Below are 25,073 nucleotides of genomic sequence, written 5' to 3'. Positions count from 1 at the left end.
TCAGAAAAGGCAGTGGCCTTGCCGTAGTAGGAGTTCTCTTCGTGGCTGTGGCAAGAGTCACAGAGCGGAGCGTGGCAGAAGACGAGGTAAGGCAGTGGCAGATCTTGGAGAAGATTATGCTAGGTGGACACTCGTGGAGATGGACCTGAGAGCAAGACAACAAGGTGAAGTAAATCGCGAGAAAACGTAGCAAGCATGAAAAGACTAGGTGACCAGGCTAAGCACCGTGAAGGGCAACGAACTGGCGATGAATGCTGGGCTGGATCTCCTTAAGAAGGTGGTGAGCAGATGAGGTGTGTGTCCACAGCTGGTTCCAATCATCAGAGCAGAGGAGAGAGGGGAGGGGGAGGAGATACTGCCAGAGGCACCATGACAAATTTTTTTTAAATACTTTTTCCAATCTGCATTCATAATGTACTGCAATGCAACGTGCCCGTCATACTTCCGGCTTTTTTTTTAACCACCGCTAAGAATCCTCAAAGATGGTTGGTTCAGTGTATATACTGTATGTCTAGTCCCACATCAGAGCTGTAAAATGAACTTTTTATTCTGCAAAAAAGCTTCCTTGTCTGAATAAATCAGGGGTGGGCAACCGGCGGCTCCAGAGCCACATGCAACTCTTTCATCATTGTGCTGCAGCTCTCTGTGTTTTTGTAAAATAACTATTATGTTCTAAGATTGTCGTGGTGCCTTTAACACCGTTAGGCAGTGCGAGCGGGCAGGAGGAAGAGAGCAGCGGAGGGGGCATGTCTGCAGCTGTGAACGCTGACCAGAGTCTGTTATGGGATGGAAAGTTTTCCTGGAAAGACAGTCAGTAGTAATCTCGTATGGGACACATGAGCGCCCCCCAAAAAAAGCCTTTTTTTCCCCATACACTAAAACCACCCATTTCCGCGTTAAATTAATTAAATTTGCATCAGGGCGCACTTACTGTCCTGTCACCTTGCTGCTACGATGACCGGATGTTGCGCTGTCTGTGTAGAATACGCTGGAGGGGGGGTTGCACGCGGGGGAAAACAACGAACACGTAGAGAGGCGGGGGCGGGGCTTAGACTCACCGCTTATGGATCCAGACGCAAAACAGTTGCTTCCCAATAAAAAATAGTTGTCATCCAAAAAATAACATAATTTATTGGGTTTACTGGATTTAAAGAAAATAAATAAATAAATAAAAAGAAAGGAGTCTGCATCAAAGTGAATTTGTTTCCATCATCTCACTCATCTTAACTCTGGGTGTTTGACAGACGGAAAAGTCCATTCAAGGTTGTGGAAAATGGACAAAAGATCAAAGGAAACATCACGCTCATAAAGAATAATAAAAAAAAAAAATTAAATAAATAAACAAATATCCTGACAACATTTTGAATCAAGTTTTGCCAAATGAACTATCGCAATATTTTGGCATAAACATTTTTGCTAACACACCTAGTGTTGCAGCTCCCTGTGCTTTCATCTCAGTGGGAAACTGATCCAAATGGCTCTTTGAGAATTACAGGTTGCAGACCCCTGGAATAAATGAACCAAACAGCCCAGTGTAAAACAATAACGCTTTACGATCTTTGGGGGTTGAATCTAATCTCATGCGAAGGAGTATTTGGGCTCATAGGGACTCTTTTGCCATGCTATTGTCACGTGCTTCCTCTTACTACAAGTGTTTGCAGTGTACAGAGCTCAGAGGTTCCTGCTGGTTCAGCCCAGTTGGAATCGGTGCAGTAGAACACATCGTCTCAAAAACTCCAAAAAATAAACCCATTGGCGTTATTGCTGCATAGCCTAATCCCACACTGCTGTCTTATTTTCCAAATATTCCCTGCTGTCACATTCCCTGCTTGATTAGCTCAGATTTTCACCACTTCAATATCCACACACATTCTGCAAACCCACTTTATATCCACGACTGGAGCCTGTTCATCCAGTACAATATCTTGCTCCTGTTTTGCTCATGTACTTGCTAGTTTTATTCACTGTATTTTAAAAAATTAGCACAAATAACAATTAAATTAATTTGCCACATGGTCACCATGATTGTTTGTTTCTTTAAAGTTTCTAGGATAATTATTGAAAAGTTGGTTAGATATTTTTTAAAATGTACATTTATATTGGAGGGTCAAACTTACACTTAAAAGATGGAGCAACTTTGTCAATGTATCAGCAAAACACAACATTAACCCGCACTCTTTGACACATCGTGACTCCTTGAACATTTATGCGATCAACGTGAATCAGCTAATTCATGTAAACACTTTACTACTGTAAAGTGTTGCATATCAGCGCAAGGCTGCTTTGCTTTGCTGCAAAATCCACTGGCATTGCATTAAATGCGTCAACGGAGGAAGTGTTACGGTCGTCGCAAGAATGTCAACACTCGAGCTACAGCTCTATCTTGTTCAGTCTTTCACTAAAACCAAGACAGTATGTCAAAATGTCATGGAAACCACACTGTTGTTTGTGTCCTCACTTAGTTGAAATACTCATTTGACCTTTGAGGTTGTCAGTCTTGAACCTCATTGTGGTTTTGTGAAACTGACTGAACTTCATTGATTTGATAAGGGGTTTCATTCTTTATGTTCAGCCACCTTTAGGGTCAGTTCAGCATTTCTTTTAGGTCAAAGTCTGGATTTTGGGTCGCTGCAACACCTTAAATCTAAACCTTTCTCACTCACATTGCTGTAGATTTGCAGATGTTACTGCGTTGAGAGACGTTGCTGAAATGTCCAACCTCTCAAAGACTGACAGCTGTTCTTTTCACTTAGCAAATCTTCCTCACTGTATAGAATTGTTGACTGACTTCAAGATGTTAACAAAAAAAAACTTTCTTTATTGATAGACAAGCAAACACCTTCGTCTTATTCTGATATATCTTTTATAACCCATTGAACTGCTCCTCAGTGTGTGCAGTTGTGTAAGGGGATGTGGGCTTTGGTCAGGGTGGGTTTTGTGGCCTCCTGACCCCAGCACCAGCTGGGAGATTATCCCCTTGGGCGGTTCTGGGGGTGGGGGACCAGACTATGGCTGGCGGGCGATGGAGGGAGATGTTGTTCGGGGAGTAGCAGGAGGAGGTTGTTTTAAGGCATGGCTTAGTTTAATTAACCTCCTGAGTGCGGCGCAGAGCTGCACACTAATGGTTTGTGGCTGGTCACAAATCTCACTGTGACCCGCTGTGGCCTTAAGGTGGAGTTGAAGTGGGCTTGAATCCAGCTCTTTACACATGATTTTGGATCATTTAAAACTTTTTTTAGTTACCAAAACTAAAAACCACATCAGGCCACTTATTAAGTTTTGGATCAACTCATAATCTAGATTAGGGTTTTCTAGTATGAACTGACGGAAAAATGACAAAAGTTGTATGCAAGGGTTGTGGCAATGACCCCCCAAAATGTGATGGCCTGCAAAAATCCCCAGTTAGTCAAAAAAATAACCATTACAAAAAGAATAAGAAAAAAAAGATAGACAAAAAATGTAAGGATGGACGAACAGACAGATGGACAAATAGACAGACAAGAAAAAAAAACAAAGATAAATGCAGCCTTAACAAGGCTCAAAGGAGCAACTGAATTCCAAAATCCATAAGGTTGAACCTGAAGTGATAAGTAAATTCATCTAAAGTTATACATTTGATCTAATTTTCAAATGTGAAATCTTTAAATACCTATTTACTGTCATAATTCAGCTCTAATTGTTAATATTTACACTGATGTCACTTCTTAAATACATATTGAAACTATTTTTATGACTACAATGTTTGGTTCTTGTCTGTTTGCAGTCAGTGTTTATGATGTATCGTCTTGTACTTATGTCATCCGTGTGACACAGATAGAGTTTATGTAGTGGTTGGGTGTCCGGACACTTCACAGGAAGCTCTGTGGAACATCAGGGGGCTCAAAGGAAGCTCGGGTAGGAGGGGACGCTGACATGCCATCTGATTATTGCACTCCAAACTGAAAAGTATCTGGAAAACAAAATCAACTAGTTTGTTTCCTTCTTCGTTGGTTTCAGTGGAAAAGATGTTTCACAGCAAATTGAAAAGTCTGAGGAAACCTCAGTTTTTGTTGACGCGCAATCCTGATGGTTGTGTCTTCACTGTGTCCTACCATTGTGCTTGGGTTTTCCCCCCATTTTTCTTCTCTATGTTTTTCAATAGGAAGAGGTGCAGCCAGCAGCAGTTTCATTTGGTCCCCACAGATTTTTCTAGACTGTATTGACATGCGAAAAACAGAAAACAGGATATGAATTAGTTTTGACTCCGGTGCCCTCCTGTAACCTTTGTCTGTTGACTGTCGGTTTAGTGTCAAAATAGAAGGGCTGCCATTTAGACAGTTTGGATAATCTTTTTAATCAACTCGGAAATGTAAGACTCCATTTTAAGCCAGCTTAAATTTCCTTTTCTTTTTCTTTCCAGTTCATTTGAAACCAGACCCTCTTTGTCTTCATCACACCTGTGGAGTTTAGACCAGCCGCTGCCCTTCTGCAGATTTCTCCCCTCCACCACCTCCTGCCACACCCTGCAAACCTTGCCTTTCCAGCCCTCGCTCAGAGGTTCCCTCTCCATCGTCCCACCACGTCTGCGGAGTGGGTGCCGGCTCCCTCCCCCAGGGGTGGGAGTGAGGAGCTGGGGGATGGACTTGACAAACCCCTGGAGAACGATGCAGAGGGTGTGTGGAGCCCTGACATTGAGCAGAGTTTTCAGGAGGCTCTGGCCATCTATCCACCCTGCGGCCGCCGCAAGATCATCCTCTCTGATGAGGGCAAGATGTACGGTACGCACATCCTTTCTGCAGTAATGTCTGTGTTCCTTTGTCCTTTTTTAAGTAAAGTTCACATGCACAAAAGTAATAAGACATTGGACCTGAACCTGCAACCTTCTGATTAAGAGGTTGACCACTCTACCTCTGCACCACAACCACGCCTATATATGAGACATTATTTTACACAATAAATAAATATGCAAGTTGTGACTAACTGAAATGCAAGTATTGACACACAAACCTTTTAAGCTAATATTTTTTTTTATACATTAACTAAAAGACTTACTAAAACGCATGCTTTCTATCCCTATACATCATGTCCAGAATTTAGAAGGACTTCACCACCTTTATTCACAGTTGTAACTATCAAAATAACTTTTTTATTTTATTTATTTATTTATTTATTTATACATTTTCGCCAACAGGCAAATTCATACACTAAAATCACAAAATTTTCATATTGATATACCAAATGAGTACAATAAAACATTAAATATAATAAAATAAAAGAGAGAAGTTCATTATTTCAAATGTTCTAAAACATTTGTTCTATGTTAAAAGACAAGATTTAAAAGTTTCGCGGTATGCAGTAAAAAGGTGAGAGGTTACAGTCAAATCAGACGATTTAATAATCATTAATAATAAGAACCAAAATAAAAATCAAAATAGAATCAATATTAGATATTTGATGCAACTTAGTTAACTCCAGAGGAAATTCATTTTTCTATTGCAAAATACATGTAATAATAGTAACATTAACATTCATTTAAAATCCAAATTTTAATGCATGTTCATGCCTGACTTCCTTAATTCATAACTTAAAAAATACATATTTTTGATACCACTTTGGAGTAGGACTGTGTATATTTGTTGTTAGGGTTTCACTTTGGTCACTTAGGTTATGTTCACAAAAACCTTGACTAACAATAGAACATGGTTGGCTTTGATGGGGGACTTTCTACAGTCAAGAACATTGAAAATACTTGACCTACTTAAAAACAACTAAACCTCATCTAAAACGTTTAAAACAGTACAATTCAAATATGTTGTTCCACATTTAAAGCTTTGGAAAAAGGTCATGTCAGCTCTGAACATCCTTCAAAAATCACACAAGTCGTGGGAATAAAGCAAGACATTCACTGCCAAAATTTCTCGGTAAGAACCATTCCTAATACGATCTGACAGGTTTTTTCTCAAGCTTTCTTTTGCACACATGTATGTTCATCCTTGCTTCTTGTGCTCATTCTTCACATTGCTCCTACTTCCTGTGCAGCTGTTGGTGCCACTTGGTCCCAAAACACAAAGCACCAAAGAGGGCGTACATAAACTACATGCAATAAATGTAGAGCATGCCTTCCAATTCCTTTATTGGAAGCATGTGTTAAATGAACAACTTAGTGAACTGGTTGCAATTTTGATGAACTTTTATAAAAACCAGTGGTGCTTCTATCCTTAAGTTTCACTGAGCCCCAAAATGTGGCAACAACCAGACTTTGATTTTCCCGTTACTTTCCGGATGATGTCACTTCCAAACAGGTGTTGGTAAGGTGAGGTGACTACAATGAGTTGCTGAAAGACAGTCGGTGACAGCTGGCTTGGCCGCTGTCAGCCTGTTTGATAGCGGATCCGCTCGGTGGAAAACTGGGTGGACGGAGGCGATGGTGCTTTCAGACAGCCTCTGTCATCACCTTGGTTTGTCGCTGCGCCAGACAGCCCCCTTAACCAGTTTAGCCTTTCTTAGCCTAGCTTAGCCATTTACTGAGGTCACTGTTTTTGTCTGATCAACACCTACAACCTTATAAAGCCTGTGGTAATAGTTGAGGAGAGAGGGGTAACTGTCTGTCTCTGTTAAAATCACTAGGGGCTGCTTAGTTGGCAGCGTTGGTTGAAGGAAGGCACTGAGGGCTCCCTTCCTCTGTGCGGGGGTCAGGGGCAGGTGATGCACAACAGGGAGTGCATCGGCTTGTCCGGAATGGTATGTGTGGTTGGAAGCCCGGGGGTTCAAGGCAGCTTGAATGTAACCCTAAACCAGAATAGACGTTTACCCTTTGAGTGCCTGGAGGGGAGGAGGAGGCGTAGACGAATAAACACCAAGGTGGGCATTGGCGTTTAGCGAGGCCTTAGGCGCAGTAGCACTGTCTCACACCTGTCCCTGGGCTTGAGATGAGACGGTTGTCTGTTGGTTACTTTCAGTGGTTTACACTGCTCCCAACTCGAGGCCATCATATCTCTTTATCTCTGGCCCTTCTCCGTGTCCTCTATGAGTAACCGTTTGTCCCTTCCAGTCTATCAGGTGGTCGGTCTGCCTTTCACTTGGCCCTCCAGCTGCTCTCTGAGTTCAGCTTGACAGCCTTGTGAAAAACCCAGATTTACGACTTGAGAAAAGGGCAGGACTAAACTCATGCATGGCCCACGCTGGCCCCGTTGGCCTCAAACAGCCACGGCGCCCTTCCATTGCGGTTTGCAAGGGCCCTGCCATCTCTCTATTATCACTATTCCTGTGGTTATCACGGGCTAACAGCCATTCTATCTGCCACAATCAATGAACAGCTGCTTCGAAGTGTTGCTAATGTGAAAGCAGTGATAGGTGTGTGAAATCAGGTAGCTAAATCAAATATCAGCTGAGAATATCTTTGAAGACATGCACAAGATTGTTCCATCCTGACATAAATGTTTCAGTCTCTCAATAAGATTAAAAGACAAAACATTAAAAAAAAGTCTGTCTGTCAGCCTTGACTGACATATTTCAGTTTGGATTCCACTCTAGGGAATGAATTCTTTGCTGAACAGTGCGATATTGAGTCTCCACACAGCAGACCGCAAGGAATGTGTTTAAATTACCTTCCAAAATCTAAACTCTCAGCTGAAGGGAATGTTGTATTACCCTGTTTTCTGCTCGTATGTTCTTGGGTATCCGCGGATTCATTCCACTCTACAGATCCACGAACGTACTTATGGCGGATGGCGTCACGGATGCGGTACAGGCTGTGTGCTCCAATGGCAATTTGATGTGAATCTGCCAACAAAAGCATTCTTGCCTCTTGTGCTGCTCAGCATAAGAGGAGCCCTGCAATCCAAAGACCCCAGGCTCCAACAGTGGTCCAACAAGTCCCAAGCAGACATCCAAACACTGTCACACTGAAAACACAACCCCGCCCCCACCTCCGTCCACATCTGCAAGATGGATTTATGTGCCATTTGTGCAATCATAATTATTTTGTTTTCATCGATCATTATTTTTTATTATAGCTGCATCTGCTATTAAGTCATTCCATGTTTCATGCAGCTTTTTGGTTTCGTCCCTGTGGATGAGAAGCAGTTTCTGCTCACATTTCAAGTTTGTCACTCACAACGTGAAGGAAAAAGGACAAGATAGTCAATGCAAATCCTCTCAACAATGGCAGATTTTTCCGCTATTAAAAATAAAAAATAAATGATCTTTGACGCAATATTAAGTGATGCTAATCTCAGCAGGCATTTGCAACAAGTCCTCGCTAGGGTCTAAACTTTGGCAGTAATGTGAGAGATTCACTAGTAACCTTATCCAGTTTTCCTGTGAAGAACTATTAGGGTTTTCCTTGACAGTATTAAACCTTATTTATTTGATATGAAGAAGTGAAATAAAATGAAAAAAATTCAGTAAAACAGCATTTTACTTTGTTTAACTTTAGTTGGTCAAAGTTTTGCAGAAACAAAAGTTTATGAAAGAAGAGGTTACACTTCGGTCATTGTTGAATCAATGATGTAGTCTCTCTTTCTTCCCCATGTTGCAGCCTTTTCTACAGAAAAATGTATCAAAAAGTCAACCTATTTCTGCCTGGGGCAACAGTGACTGGTCTGCTGCGTTGGGTTGCACTTCCTGGTATTGGCTCGCTGAGTCCAAAGTCTGCTTCACAGTGAAAACCCCCCACTGGTTTATGTTCACACATGTATTATCCTTTAAACTATACTTTTTAGGTAACTAGACAAGTCTTTGATAACTTTCATAACTACGCAAAACTAATTGTGGAGTAATAAATAATGATAGCATCTTGATGGAATCTTTTAGGTAAGCAGAAACCCTAGCTATCTAGCTAGCATGTAATTATCTGTTGCTACTCAGAAGGACATAATTTATTTATCTGCCCTCCATCTTTCTTCTCACTAAAAATGTAAGAACTTGATGTGAAGTTGACACTCATTGGCAACCTGCATTGATGTGGCATTACTCACTTAGCCAAAACACAAAGGCTGAATCGTTGGCGCAGCAGGACTAAAAGGTCAGAGAAAAGCACTAGTTGAAAACCATTATCCATCATTTGCAGTGAAATATGCTTTTCTGTATTTGTTTTTTGCTGTTTTACAAGTACCAGGAAAGAAAGAATAAAAATAAAAGGATTTAACTCAAATGTAAGTAGCAGCCCAGGATATGCTCTACTAAACAAATACAATTTTTTTCAAACTAGATTTTTTATCCGCTCCTTCTTTAACACAATTTGAATAAAGATTCATTTTCTTTAGATATGTCCTTCATCTTTGGAAAAGTACCACGGGAAAATGCTAAAAACACCAAAAACACAATTTTCATCAGAGTTGATCTTTAACCTTAAGTAGTTTTTCCTTTAAACAATTGATAAATGCTTTACAGTCTCACAAAAAATTAGAAGAAGAAGAAGTAGAAGAAAAAAAAGAGTAAAACTGGAATATTGTTGTTGCTTAGTTCTCCAGTCTAAAGAAATGAATTGTGGGAAGAGATTGAAACATGTCTAATCAGTAATCAATTATCAGTCAATTATCAGTAAATGGTTAAAAAACTTCATGCAAATTGATATTTTGCATTTGTTTTCTGATGTCTCCACATATTTAGAGGATGGACATTTTCTTGCATTGTAACGTACCGTCTGGATTTGTTGTTCTGTGTTTAAGTTTAAACCTTCATAGAGGTTTTTTCATGGTGGAGTAAACTGTGGTCAGTCTGTTTGTGGAGGGGAAATGACACTTTACTTAGACATTCCTGCCATCTATTAGTGATTCTTTTTTGTTTTCCTCTGCAGACACAGGAAAGTGTATACTTTGCAATAACATAAACATCAAAGGGGGCAAACATTTAGGGGGGGTTTGTCTAAAGATTAAATGCGTCTTTCCCCAAAGCAGTTCGGAGACTTTTACCGCAATAACAATGCCTTAGACTGAATCGCTTCGTTCCCCATAACTTTGTTCCAACCATTGGCTTGTTGTTGTACACACATAAACAGGACATGTCAGAGCAGCAGATGCAAGACCTTGTGTTGACCAGTCAGTAAACTGGAATGTCAGGAATGCAGCGAGCTGAGGAAGGAAGACTGAGACGGAGAGAGTGAGATCAGACGAGGCCTGCAGTGACCGCAGCCCCACTGAGGAAGGGCAGATTTATGAGCAGCAGGCCCAGAGGTTGACTTTGGAAAGAACACTTCAGGCCTCCTTGATTCACCCCATCCACCTCTGCTTGACCCTGACCAGCATGCCAGAGGAAAAGAAAACATTTTTTTACATAAAAAAAGCAATTCCTTCTAATTAAATTGTCCCACCCCTTTTGTTAGTTTTATTCAATGAAAACATATTTTTAATAGGGTTGCACGATAAAGAAAACCTTGATGTATGATAGTAGTGATCAAAATTGCGATGACGATATGACTTGCTATACATAAACAAAGAGCAAAACAAAAAAAGCTAATATGGTAAATGGCGTTTACTTATATAGCGCCTTTCTTCCTACAAGGACGAAGCGCTTTACAGTCACAGACCCATTCACCCATGCACACACACATTCAGACACACCATTTCTATTTCACTGTAACAGTTTTATTTAAATAAAAACTTATTTTATTCTCCAAATGACTCCCGTCTACATAGGAGGCAGGCATCAAATGTAAAAGGGCTTCATTCGATTGCTCAAATGCCAAAAGGGTGGGCGCAGGGGTCAGCGCCCGGGAGGGAAAAGGTCCCCGGTTCAAATCCCAACTGGGACCTGTGTGTGGAGTTTGCATGCTGTCGCCATGCATGCGAGGGTTTTTTACAGACATTCCCAACTTCCTCCAAGAGTCCAAAAACATGCTTTGTAATTTGATTGATTACTCTAAATTGTCCCTAAGTGTGACTGTGAGTGTGCATGGGTGTGTGATTGTGTGGCCCTGTGACACTTTCAACCAACATTGGCCAAGTTAGGTTCGGGCAGCCGGGTGACCCCAAAGGGAAAAGATCATGAATTGGTGGGTTATATTTGATGTGGTAAATACTTCAAGTTGACATGAAATAGCATTAGCATGTGTGTAAACATTTACGGTAACCAATTATCGTATTTAAAGCCGTCTCTTGCGATCCACGTATCGCACAAGCTGAAATTGCCATGACGATAGAGTTTAGATTCACTGTGCAGGCCCAGTAGACATAAAGATCCAGTACTGTAAATGCTTTGACACAGAGGATAGAGAATATATTTTGGAGTAGGCCATGTCACTATGGTGACAATCACAGGCTTATTGTTTGGTTTCTTTACTAAATTCATGTTAGCCAAAGATTACATTCCTTTTTTAAATAAAAATCTAAGAGTTTTGAATTTATTCTAAAAGGTTTATGGAGGGAGACAGATTTCAAATCAAATCTATTGGGTATTTTGCCTTTTCACAATCTCACCTTAGTAAACATACATAAAAGCATCTTAATCATTTATTCCGGGCCTCTTTTCATTAATGCAATGTTGATAATATCTAATAAAGTTTTGGCTTGTTTGTTCTGACATGCTTAATTACTACTCAGTGTTTTATTTAGGCTGTGAGCCAGGAAAAGACGAGGTTAGTTAAGAAAATCTTGCTGTGGTTAAAATGCTGTAATTAAGGTTTGTGTTTTTTGTTAGGCTTGCAAATTAAATGCTGCTATCCACACAACATACGAACTGTTGACAGACTAATACAATACTAAAGATTACTTACTTACAGCTCTTTACTGAAATGTTTTGGATGAATATGACCTAGTTTCCCTTAAATATTGATGGGAACTTATATTCTAAAAGCGTCACTAAACAAATTGAACACTAGAAAACTGTGGCACTTGTCATGCCCTTAAGAAAAGTTTCCACAATCTGATCCCCCCCTTCCAACCTGTCCGTGGCAGCAGACAGCGTGATAAACAACATCAAACTGTGGCTCAGTGGACGATGGTTTAAAGTTCCTGCAGATTTTCCTGCCCGGCACAGCTTCCCCCGTCTGTGCTTGTCCTATTGGATACCATGATCTCATCGTTGTGTGACTGAGTCGCCCTCTGATCTCATGGGTGTGTTGGAGGGTATTTTGGTGAGCCCTTCCCCAAGCACTCACACCAAGAGCGCCAACGGCATCCGATACGAGGGCACGCAGCAGAAAGTCTTTGACCCCATGAGGCTGTTCAATGCTCGAAACGCCAACTTTTCCACCTTTGGAGGAGTCACTGCCAGATTGATATCAAAAAAGGGTCCCTTGGTTTGTTTTGCCAAAAAAACCTTTAAAAACATTGTTACCAAATTTTCCTATTACATTTGAGGTCAAACTTGACCTCACAAATCCTTAAACGTGTCGATAAAGTTTGACAGTAATGAGGCACAGGTGTAGGAGGGTTTCCAGTCCACAGTACCGTTAAAGAACTTCCACAGTTCAAATGAACAAATCTTCTTATCTCTAGTCCTGTATAAAACTTTAGCCCTGCTCAATATTCTCACACAGCGGCAATGAAAGTCCCTGCTGGAAACCTACATTCCACCGTACACAGGGAAGATTAATTGTAGGGAGCTGGAGAACCCTGCTACTCTGTTGTGAGAAATACAATCCAGGCAACTTACTGTTCATTTGAGGTCATCTACTGTGAGGACTTCTCCAAAGGCTTTATTTTCAAGTGTATGACAGCGAGAACACATGGATTTGTTCCCTTATTCTCCAGGAAGTAAAGAAAAGTTTATCAAGGGGCTCAAACAATCAACTGTCTCCTTCTGATGATTGTGATACACTTGAGGAACTGAGACAAAAAAACCACAATAAAAGAAGCACCTGGGCTGATTTCTGTCAAGAAATGTCTATATCTGTGTCCGCATTGTGGACCAATGGGTGAGCCCAGCTCCTCACATGGGGTTTAAGTCCACCAAAGCCTCACAAAGCCAGTCCTGCAGCTGGGAGATTTATGACTGTGTACCCCGTGTGTGTTTCAAGAACGCTTTATAGAGAGAAACGACGTTGACTGCTTCTCTCGTGTTTATTCTGGCTTCCAGGTAAAACTTAAACTAGAAAGGAAAAACAGCATCACAGAAAAACTTAAACTCTTATATAAGTGTTACCATTAATTTTTCTTTTTATTAATTTCTTGTTTTTTTATATGTAATGCAGTTGCCCTCTTATCAAGGACTTTAGGAATGACATGTTGGATTTTGTTTGTTTATTTGCAGTTTTATTGATGCAAAAACACAAAGTGTAACTGCTGCAAACATACAAATACTTCACCATTCGAATGCATACTCTTTTCTGTTTGATATTGTATACATACACACACACACACTTATATATATATACATGTATATCTCCCCTATTTAAATGCCAGTCAATTTTAAAAGCTACTTCCACTTTTTGTTATGTTTAGCGTAATTTTCGTGTCATAGGGTGCACCACATTATAGGACCATCAATGAATGGTCTGTTTTAAAACTAATGTCATGAATAAGGCGAACTGAACTATAAGGCGCATTAAGCGACACAAAAACGTCAGAGATAAGTCCATCAGTTAGTCTTCATCACAAAAAACAGTGGTGATGCAAACACATGTTAAATGTTTGTGTGTGTGTTCTGTTGTGATAGATTTAGTTTGTAAGATGTTTTTTTTCTGATTTTATTTTTTTTATTTGATAAAAAATGATTTTAAATCTATAACTAGTAAATTAAGATTCCTTCAGAAAGACGTTTTTAACAAAGGTGTGTGTGTGTGTGTTTTGGGCTTTAGCGTTTAAAACTCTCGCATTCACATGAAGCTACACAGGTTTTTACAATCAGGGACTTAGATATGGTAGTGACGTCGAGATTGTGTCCCTTTTTCATTCACGGTAGTGCCAACTGTTTGAAAATTGATCATGAAAGAGAAACGCAAAATGATCATGTAAAGAAATAAAAGAAAGCTACGGTGTGTCCGTAGCTTCGGAATTACAATAACTCGTGAAGAAAAAAACAATAAAATTCAAGTCACCAAGTTCTTCCTGTTCTCACCAACACTTTTGATCTTTTCTGTGATGTCACACAAAATACTAATGTTTCATTCATATTTGATTTGTGTTTTAATTTGAAGCATAGATTTGCCCATCTCCACCTTTGCTTGATCTTTCCATCCAACAAGGTTGTAGCAGCTCAATTTAAAATGTGGGGTGGAGGGGTTAAAGGCATATTCCACTAGCATTGACATACACACACATACACACACACACACCCCAGCTGCCTCGTGGCTGCACCGGTCCTGCCCAGCCTTCTGGTCATCGTCTGTCCTGAGTCCGGTCTGAGGATCGCATGGCTGCAGCTTCCACCTGCTCCGCCAGCGTGACTTGTCTGTCAGCAGGGCGCAGACACACACTCACCCCAGAGATATGAGCTAAGTGAGCGCTCGGGGTCTCGGTCTGAGGCTGATGCAAGCTCTCACTCAGACAGAAGTGTATACTTAGTGATTAACTTACGCCTGCAGCTTGAGGTGTTGATGCACTTGACAGCTCCGCCGCTGCGTTTCTGCAGGCGTTTTTGAGTGCAGAACTTACCGGATGTGCATACACAGGCTACGCAAATATATGCACGCTCAGCGGTGCGTGTGGGAAACATTTTAGGCATTGGTTTAACTAATTAGGGATGGGTAATTGTGCAGAAATGTGCACAAAAATATTTCATGGCTTTTTGTGGCCTCATTTGTCCCTGTTGTCAGTTTGCTGTAGTCAGGAAGTCTGAGCAGTCGGAGCTGACCGGTACTTCAATGTAAATGTTGGATCATCTGGTCATATATTACACAATTTTCAACTTTTAATGAATAGGTTTAATACATTTAATTCAAACAAAACTCAAACTGTGTTATGTATCATGGGGAAACTGTTTAAAATTAGGAAATAACTCACTTATTTTAGTTGGTATTGTGCTTGTTTAATCTTTTTTAAGTAAATATTTTAACAATAAAACACATTTTTAGCTATTAAAATGTTCAATTTGAGTGTCTATTTTCATTTTTATTGTCTGTTTGAATCAGTTTGAGTGGGAGTTGCATTAAAATAGTATTGAATTAAACTAAATATCAATTATTCTACTAAGACAAACTGATGATTTGGGATTAAACTGATTTGTCTCTTGACTCGCTGTAGGACGGAATGAGCTGATTGCACGGTACATCAAACTTCGTACGGGGAAGACACGAACCAGGAAGCAGGTGAGTTTTCTGGAAATACCACTTGCCAGACCCCTATTTTAGAACTTCTCCATAAAATCCTGGTGAGTGATGCCCACAGCCCACCTCCTGCACCTCACCAGAACCTCCTCCTGATTTGAGAGCTGGAGATGTTGATTGATTTATGGCTAGGGCCCAATGCACAGATGCTATAGGATCATGTGTCGGTGTTGTTTCTTCACCACCTCTTGGACCCAGTGCTTGTTAGAAGGGGAAAGGAGTTGGGGAATACAGTGATCTAGACAGGAGGCTGAGGTGGGATGGCGAGGGATTTGGAACTCTATCCTCATTTTAGTATCTGATATGGAAGAAGTGATGTATGCAGCATTGATGGATGTGGAGAAACCGGGCATCCGCTAAGTCCACTGGCCATCTTAGTAAATCAGAGACAGATTAGTCCTGAACATTAAGACACGCTGAAGGTATGGAGGTATACCTGCTGGTTCGTCAGCATTAAAACATGACTGGCTGCTGTGTTACAAAATAAAGAGTTTTATTTTGCACAAAAAATCATTTTCAACTCGGTTTCTGCAATTTATAAAAACTGGATGTGAATCACAAAGAGGTATGATCTGTTATCGTCCATCTTGTTTATTGCTTATCTTTCGTAATAAATAATCAAATAAACGTAAATCTATGCTACAATCCTGACAAACCTATTAAAAAATCTTACTTGGTTAAATTAGCAATCCACTCGTATGGATTGCGACATTGCGGTCATGTGACCCACTAACTTTTTATGTCCCACCCCCCGAAAAAAATTCACCAAACCTCGGTAATGGAGGGGCAAATCGAGGGTAGCAGTTGCTGTAGAAGCAAGCCTTGTAAGCCTGATGTAACCCTTGTGCTATCCTAGACACTTTAACATTGGGAGTTGGGTCATCTAGACCCACTAGACAGTGCTCTGAACCTTTTTTCTTCAATGATTTGTGATCTTCACTGGTGTCCATGGATGACATGAAATCTTTCCACCTTTACCCACCTTTGTCATGGTAGGGAGAACACGTCAATGCAAGGGTGGGGTCATCAAAGATAGCACAAGTGATAAAGAGGATATGATGTCACCTGTCAATTAAAAGCCCCGCCCCACAATTTTAATTTCAAATGTAGAGTAAATTAATGATGTAGATAAAAATTCAACCGGACAACAGGCCACTTAGATGTGAAGTGTTAATAAACCTGACACTAGGGCTGCACGATATGAGGAAAAATTGCGATATGCGATATTAGTGATCAATATTGAGCTGATGATATAACTCGCAATACATGAACATAACAGCTAAAAACATAATTTACATTTCAATGCAACAGTTTAATTTAAATAAAAGTCAACATAACTTAGAAAAACTCCAAATGATCCTTGTCTACATAGGAGGTAGGCATCTAAAGGGCACCATCTGATTGTTCAACAGCGTGAAGGCGTCCATCTGATTGGTCAAATGTATAAATGTATTAATGTATTTTTTTGATCTGCTAAATACTTCAAGCTGCCATAAGATTGTTTTAGCACATTTAAGGTAACCATTCATTGCAATTTTTGACGTCTTTTGCGATATGGGTGTTGCACAGCTTAATATCGTGATAGCAATACATTTACGATTTATTGTGCAGACTTACTGGACACCTAGCTGTAATGAGGAAAATGGTCTTGGTTTCAGTCAATTTTATGTTCAAATTTCTCTCAGACAGGAAAGGAAAGTCTTTAACTTTGCCCCCATTTTTAGTGAGCAGCAGGTTTTAATTGATGATACAAAATAAATGTAGCATCACCACCGCACCAGGATCTATGCCATCTCCATCTTCACTAAGTCTCCAGCAACTCTACATATCCCTACATCAAAAGCAAAGGGGGGAAGCTCAGAATAGTACTAACCCCAGAGCCCTAACCCTAACCACATTATTTGGGTTGTTTTCCTCCAGGTATCTAGTCATATCCAGGTCCTTGCCCGGCGTAAGGCCCGGGAGATCCAGGTGAAGCTGAAGGTACGCTACGTGAGTCACCTTCTTTTTGTTTCTATCAAATCTTTCAACAAATTTACCCAAATGTAAAGTGATTTTATTTTTCTTAGATGTTCACTTCTACCAATCCCAACCATGCTTACAAAGTTGGATCATTCCATCATTTTCTAATCAAGTTACAGAAACTACAGTATATGAGAAGTGGAGCGAGTGAGGGTGACATCACTCATATAGAATAACTTACTTCCGGTTCCAACAAAATGAAGTGAATTCAGGCACCATTTTTTTGCGGTATGAACTTTGCCATGTTGGAACCAGAAATCCTTAGTAAGCAGCGATTGGTCCTAGTCAACATTTCTATGGCAACCGCCCTCACCAATCAGTAGTGATCTGGTTGGAAGGCCCCACCCCTACCACTTGAAAGCAGGCTACACTGAATCTGTCAATCAAACGTTTGGAATGTTCGATGTGAGACTACATGCTTTAATTGAGGCATCCGATTGGTCAGTGTATAACTTAAGTAACTGGCACTATTGAAAAAAAAAGACAAAAAAATGAGGATTAGCAAGAAGATGTTAAAAAAAGGTATCAGAGAAAAAATGGTTAGTCTGACCTATAGAATAACTGAGTCACAGCTGTTTATGTCTATAGAAGTGTGGGATTTTGGCTTTTTGGAGCCAGCAGGTACTTCCTGTTTGGAGCATGAGAGGGGAGGAGTCACTTAGTCCAGTTCTCATTACACAGTCAGTGGTTTTAACCGACACGTTGTGAACCCGATGCACATTAATTTAAAAAAAATAACTGAACCCTGACAGCAACAAGTGTGGAATCAGCCTTCAAGTAAAAAAGTTATTGCATTATCCTGTGGGATCCTATTGTGAATATGAACAGTTATAAAAATAAAAATGTTAAAAGTTTATGCCAAAAGTTGTGGAGGGGTTCGTCGTTTGCCAAAATGTGAACATTGTTGTGATGGTGTCATATGTGTTTGGCTGAAAAAATGTTTTTAGGAGGGCAGTTTGTGGCTTTTTTTTGTGCCATCTTATTTTGAAACTGAATTTAGGAACAGCAGTACAAAAATACCTCAGGCATTTAAATAAAAAATACTTTATTAAAATGCTTCGGCCCATACTTTTTTGTTTCTATAAAATGATTTTTTTTAAAGTTGCACAATACATTTTCCTTTTAAGTTTAGAAAAAGTTTTTTTTTTTTTTTACATTTCTGTGATGACTCACAGTGACCAAAATGGAAAATCTGACTTGGATTTGTTTTCTTTTTGTGTGATTTTAAGTCTAGTATGTGAAAACAGTTCAGAAAAAATGGACACAAAAAATTCTAAAGCCTAAACTCGGTGATACCAAACTAGACAAGGTAACCAGTTTTAGGACAATGGCCAATTTTACCCTGTGCTCCTTAGGTTCAAAGCAATTGGTGACATCACAGACAAATAACCAGGTGCAGTGACTGGTGCTGTCATAAATTAAATCCAATTCGTATGACTTTGAGCCCAAGTCCCTGACAAAAACTCAAAAGTAGTTGGAGCAAAGCAGTATCAGCAAGGATCTTAACTTAACATCTTAAGAGCTTTTTTTCTTGTGAAACAACAGGCCGCCACTTCAAAATGCAGCTGAGCTTGTTTCATCTAATTATTGAGCGTCATCTTTTGTTAAAGTTCATTTGGACGTCCCCAGCCTTTGTGTTCGTATTCCATTAACTAAAATGACTGACTCTTTTAATTGCACCCAATAATTGGCTCGAGTTTCAAAAGCGGATTCAGACTCAATTTGATGAAATGCGAACATATCTCACAAAGCCTGAGGCCCTCCATGCCGGATTATCAACAAATAAATTACATTTCCAGGGAGCAAATTAATGCCACGGTTATTCGCTTTAGGTGTGGCAATAAAAGTTTTCCTTTGCGGTTCACCGGGAGCTAACACATCTCTGTCTCCCCAGCACTTTCTCAGTTTGCATTTCTGGTTGGCGTTTGCTCACAGACTCTCAGCTGAGGCAGGACAGTCCCTCACCTTGGACAGAAGCCACAAGGGTTTATTTGGCAGAGCTCTGTGCCGGTCACAGGGTTGGCCCCTGTGACAGCCCTTTTTAAACACGTCTATGGTGTAACTGAGATCCCTGCCACATGTACCCCCCCATATTTCAGCTATGCCCTTGTGTTAGTCACTTCTGACGGAGAATGCACCATGTGGCCTTGCACATTCGGGCAGGGCGGCGAGCGCCTGTGTGCTTGTGTGGTTTGGAAAGTGCTGAGGGGGTGGATTGAAAACCGGGAGTGTCCTAACACGTTGCTTTGTGGTATACCATAGTCTTTATATTTGTTAATTCGTTTTAGACTCAAACGGTGTTATGAAAAGCCAAATTTGCATGTCACCGTGATGTCTGCCTTGACTTCTTGTATGACCTCCAACAGAAGCTAGTTGTCATCACTGGCTCATGCTGCCAAAGCAATAAACTTAACTCTCGACCCAAAGGCCCTTGACTGTAACATTAACTTCTTTCCAGTTCTGGGCCTGGCATGGATTCACCCGTGATGCAAGACCGCTGCTCCTTTTCCTTTTTTAGGGCTCTGTGTTAAGCGTGAAAGCAGGCCGCTTCCTTGAATTGAGTCTGGTGAGTGTTGTCCCTCTGTCAGTTTATCTAATGTCCATGGCCCTCCTGTCTCTGTAGGACCAAGCTGCCAAGGACAAGGCTCTCCAGAGTATGGCCACCATGTCCTCAGCCCAGATCATCTCCCCCACAGCCTTCCAGAACAAGATGACTCTCCAGGGCCTCTCTAGACCGGTTTACCCCACTGCTGGTGGGGTGAGTCTTACTTCAGTGTCACCAGCATCCTCTCATTCACAGCCACTAGTTATTTTTTTCATTACAAATGCATGGATGCAAGTAGTGTAACCCCTAAAAGTAAGACAAAACATAAAAATACCTCTTCACCACCCAACTAGGCCTTAGTAGAAGTGATTAAACTACATGTATAATTTCATAGTTTTTCAAAATGAAAATGTTATTATTAATTATCAAACATAATCAAATTTACATAATGATTGATGGTGTGCACATCACTATCAGGCATTATTCAGGGTTTAATCTTCCTATTTTATCTTGGTCTCTTTATTTATGTTTTTTTATATAAAATGTTATCAAATATAAGAAGTTTGATTTTTGCCAAACATATGACAGCTCATGCTTTTATTTTGAAGGTGGAATCCAATGCAGTAGCCTGAAACCAGCTGGAATAATGGGGTTTCACTCTAATTTCTTTGGTATTTATTTTTGTTTTGTCAGTTCTGGCATGGGGCTCTTCCCGGACAGCCAGGAAGCCATGAAGAGTAAGGGACTATTCTTTTTGTTCTGCGCGATTATCTTAAAGTCCCACTCTGATCATCTTTTGATCTGTTTAAAAAACATTCCCATTGTTTTTTAATTATGGTTTCAGCCAAACTTTTAAAAAAAGGTGTTGTTTTCTAGGACAAATTTGCCTCCAAGTTGTGGGTGGGACTGTTGATGTAGAGTAGGCTCGCCCCACTTCCCGTCATCCATCTGTTTACACTCACTCCTGCTAGCTTACAGTCTCTCACACCCCTAAGCCAATATTATCGGTGCATCAAAAATGGCTAACAATATTGGAGCTATCTAGCTATTTTGAGCCAGATGTCAGCTCTGACGGGGAAAACAAAGACGCATATGGATCTGTTTGTCTGTAAGTGGATGCATCAGAATGGAGCGGAGCAGGACGATTGTAGCTTCTTCGTTCACACCTACAAGCTTATTCCAACTGCATTTTTTCGTCTGCTCCTCATTCGAATTAAATAAAGAAATACTAAGAAATGTAATTTTATGTGTCCTTTTCCTCCATAAATGTCCTCTATCATCAGAAAAATCTCTAAAATCATGTTAAAAACACCAAAAGCATCATTTTTATTGGAGTGGGTCTTTAAGCTCTTTGATATTTGGCACCCCCCTTGTGTTTTTTTGAGGTCAGGCGGTCTAATTAGTTGATCAGTTGGGGTTATGAGGCTGAGACCGAGCGTAACAAATCTCTCTCTGCCTCTTATCTGTCTCTTCTCCTCAGCATTAAGCCCTTCTCCCACCAGAGTTATGCTATGCAAGCGACTGGCCCGGCCCCAATAGCAGGTGCGTGCTCCCTCTTCCCTCTGTCGTGTTGACAGACTGTTGCTTTGTCAGCACAAATGATGAAACAAAGCATCTCGCTGGGATGAGTGTAGGAAGCACGGAGAAAAAAATGAGACTTTTTTTCAGGTTTTACTTTCAGACATGTTGCTTCTATACTCCCTGCCTTCGCTTTTCTAGGCTATGAAAGTACAGCAGGGCTGTCCATGTCTCCTGGTGCCCCCCCTTGGCAAGGTAGAAGTATTGCCAGCTCCAAGCTGCGAATGCTGGAGTTCTCCGCCTTCTTGGAGCAACCTCAAGACCCAGAGACTGTGAGTACAATACTGGGGTATGCTGTTACTCTCTTTGATGAAGAGTAACACAAACAAACTTGGATGTTTTATCACCATTTCTAAATGTTCTGTTTCACACATTTTTGTTGTTCAGATGTTCTCTGCTCCAGATCAAAGATGCATTTCTGAGCTCAGATTTACTTCCTGTTGATCACATTTGGAATCCCTCTCTAACACAGTTTTATTGTCAATCAACAAAACTGACGGATATCCGGCACACAATTATTTGAAACTCCCATAGCTGTTAACCCCTCCACACACTCACACAGCATAAAAATAAGCAGAGTAGTGAACGATTTTTTCTTTCTGAATGAAAAAACAATCTACTTCAATGCTTTCCAGATCCTCAAAGTAGACAATTTAAGCAAAAAAGTATCAAAGATCACAATCCGCCATAACTTGGTGAACAACTGAACAAAATACAAGGGGATGAAATTCCCTGTTGCTCTACACAACATAAATAAAACAAAAAAAATGATTTGTTAAATCCAGTTAACGTTTCATTATCTGTGGAGATGCTATGTCATAAAGTGAGTGTCTCTCAGTAACTGTGGTCCCAGTTTATATCTACTGGTTTGGATTTTTGATGGGATGTACCACTGAGATCTAAATAAAAAAGAAAAAGTGGAACCTGAGATCCTGAGCTAAACACAGTCTATAACTGGATGTTTGTTAAATTATTTATTTTAAAATGGATTTGTCTAAGCAGACACATTTGTGCATTAAGATTTTCTCCTAATGGATTTTGCTCCAGAGACAAGATCAAATTTAATTTCAAGCCTCATTTTATTTTGTAATTGCTCTACATTGTAATCAAATGTTTGTAACACTAAAATAAGGTGACTACTTTACACTTTTATTTTTGAATAAACACACATCAAGAATTCTTATTACAAAAGTGAAAAGGCTAGTTTGAAATTTTTATATTGCTGTTTTTGTTTATTTAGGGGGAACAAAAAGAATGTTAAGGTAATAGAATGCTTTAAAAAGTGAAAAGGTGGACCTACAGATTTTTCTGCATGGAAAAACACCCTTTGAGTTAATTAAACTCTTTTAAACTAATGAATTACTTTTTTTTAATCAAAATGTGTTTCCACCTTTGTTTTTTTCCAGTTCAACAAGCACTTATTTGTTCACATCGGACAGTCCAACCCGACCTACAGCGACCCCTATCTGGAGTCGGTGGACATCAGGCAGATCTATGACAAATTCCCTGAGAAGAAAGGGGGCCTCAAGGAGCTTTTCGACAAAGGGCCCCACAATGCTTTCTTTCTTGTCAAGTTTTGGGTAAAAATATTTTCTGCTTTTCTATTTGTTTCTTTTCTCAAACTTGCAGTTCTTTTTAAATGAGTTGTTCTTGGATTTAAAAACAAACTAGCGTAGTCTGGTTTGCCTTATGCAGTGGGTTTCATCATCATACCACCCTCCCAGCAACATGAGGCCAAAGATCAGTACAATGAATATTCCTGTTAATGTTTTGGAACAGCTGTTAGCTGTTAATGGCCTGGCGTCATTCCCTGCGCTTAGATAGATGAAGTGCTGGATCACCGCAAACGGAAGGGAAATGTAGCTCCTAAAACGTTGAAGAAGTCATAGCTCCTTCAACCTTAACTGTTGGCCAACACGCCAGTGAAGTGGGCAGCGGTGGCCATCTTTTGTGCGTGTGTGTGTGTCAGTGATGAGAGTGTGTGTGACAGCAGCCTTGGGGAAGAGTGGCAGGCAAGATCTTTCACTAGGAGAAATGTGAGCCCAGACACCTGTCTCTGCATTATTAGAGTCCAGCACACACTCACCCATGGTCTTATTTATAGTCCCCCCCTCCCCCCAAAAAGTGTACATATACAGGCTTAGAGATAACAACACAACAACTTTCTCAACCCACAGACAGAAGGAGGCATTAGGAAGGATGTCTAAAAAAGTGCAGAAAATCAGCTCAAAAGCACCCATGTCCATCACTTCTGCTTGATTCTGGTATGTTTTGATATCAAACCAAGCCTTTTGGATTGTTCTTAGACTATATTCATGCGCTTTTTTTGTCAACTAAGTTATGACCAACTTGCTCTTTGACTTGGTCACAATTCCCTTCATGATTAGATCTGGGCAAGAAAGTGGTAAATCTGTACGGGGCACGCAGATAGCCCCCAGGAATTTAGAAGATCATAGATCACTCAGTGAACCCGTAGGGAAACAATGTTCATACACATTTCTTTCTTTGAGCAACAATTTGTAGCAGACACTTAAACAACAGGTAAGGGTAAGTAAGGGCGTAGTAGGTAAAATGCTGTGGGTATTGTCATTGGATTTTTTATTTGTTCGAACGCCCACTTCACAAGGAGACCGTTAATGCTGCCCAAGGGATAAGTGTGCGCTTTTTGCATGCAGCCTGACTGTTAGAAATGAGGATATTAGACACTCAGAGAGTAGTTTGTGTGGACATCCTACCGGCATGTAACCCTTGTGCTATCCTAGGCACTTTAACATTGGGAGTTGGGTCATCTAGACCCACTAGACAGTGCTCTGAACCTTTTCCACGGATTACATGAAATCTTTCCACCTTTATCCACCTTTGTCATGGTAGGGAGAACACGTCATTGTAAGGGTGGGGTCATCTAAGATAGCACAAGGGTTAAGTATCACCTGCACACCCCATCTGTGCACCATTTGTGCGCGACAGTTAGGAGCCGATACCTTAGTGTCCGTCAGCATCGTACCGTCCGACAGCATCGCCCGTAAGTGTGTGTAACATACACTTACCACACGCACAACAATGGTACGTTCCATTTTCATGATTTTCCTCGAGGTGCCCATAAGAGCCTCAAGATGAACTCTAAGATGCAGCCGCTCTTCTCCACAGGCATGGAGTTAGAAATGGTAGTTAGAAATGCTTCTTTATTACAAGTATTGTCTTTATAGGAACCAGCTTGAGATAGATTTAAATCCAGATTCCACTAAGTATTCGAAATCCCATATCTGAGGTCCTAAATGAATAGCTTGGAGATGACTGCTAGAAAACATGTCCATCCATCTTCAGAACCCGCGGAATCCATTTCAAGGTCACGGAGGCAACGCAGGCACTGTTGGGCAAAGGCGGGGTGCAAACTCCACACAGAAAGGTCCCAGACGGGATTTGAACCAGGGCCTTCTCAGAGGCGAGAGCAAAAACAGGGCAGCCCTAGAAAACATGTCCATTGTAGTTACTGTTTGTGATGTTATCATCACATTTAAAGTAAGTCCATCCCTCCACATGCACTTACTTAATAAACTGCAAAGTTTAACACAGGAACTAAATAAAAACATGATTTTGCTGTGATCTAACATCATTTACTACATATTTTTAACAGTAACAATAATTTTCATTGCTAAGATATGAAAGCAAGTGTAAAAATTAATGGCAAGACCCACGCTTTTGTACTTATTTTAATGTGAAGGAAAAAGCAGTTCAGTCAAGTTT

At 40.4% G+C, this 25,073-nt stretch overlaps 1 protein-coding gene across 1 annotated transcript in view; it reads left to right on the top strand.

Moving 5' to 3' along the window:
• Nucleotides 1–4,408: 4,408 nt before the first annotated feature.
• The window catches only part of tead4 (TEA domain transcription factor 4), a gene marked incomplete at its 5' end in the record, with an annotated part of 30,610 nt that continues 9,945 nt past the window's right edge, over nucleotides 4,409–25,073 (top strand). The window contains 8 exons of the mRNA XM_011476549.1: nucleotides 4,409–4,757; nucleotides 15,102–15,166; nucleotides 17,105–17,167; nucleotides 19,830–19,964; nucleotides 20,445–20,488; nucleotides 21,232–21,293; nucleotides 21,471–21,601; nucleotides 22,736–22,909. Coding sequence (XP_011474851.1) covers nucleotides 4,409–4,757; nucleotides 15,102–15,166; nucleotides 17,105–17,167; nucleotides 19,830–19,964; nucleotides 20,445–20,488; nucleotides 21,232–21,293; nucleotides 21,471–21,601; nucleotides 22,736–22,909 — 1,023 coding nt within the window. The remainder of the gene's footprint in view (nucleotides 4,758–15,101; nucleotides 15,167–17,104; nucleotides 17,168–19,829; nucleotides 19,965–20,444; nucleotides 20,489–21,231; nucleotides 21,294–21,470; nucleotides 21,602–22,735; nucleotides 22,910–25,073) is intronic.

The sequence above is a fragment of the Oryzias latipes genome, chromosome 6 (genome assembly GCF_002234675.1).
Source record: "Oryzias latipes chromosome 6, ASM223467v1".
NCBI lineage: Eukaryota > Metazoa > Chordata > Actinopteri > Beloniformes > Adrianichthyidae > Oryzias > Oryzias latipes.
The sequence above is the reverse complement of the archived record's forward strand: the minus strand, read 5'-3'. Positions and strand labels throughout refer to the sequence as shown.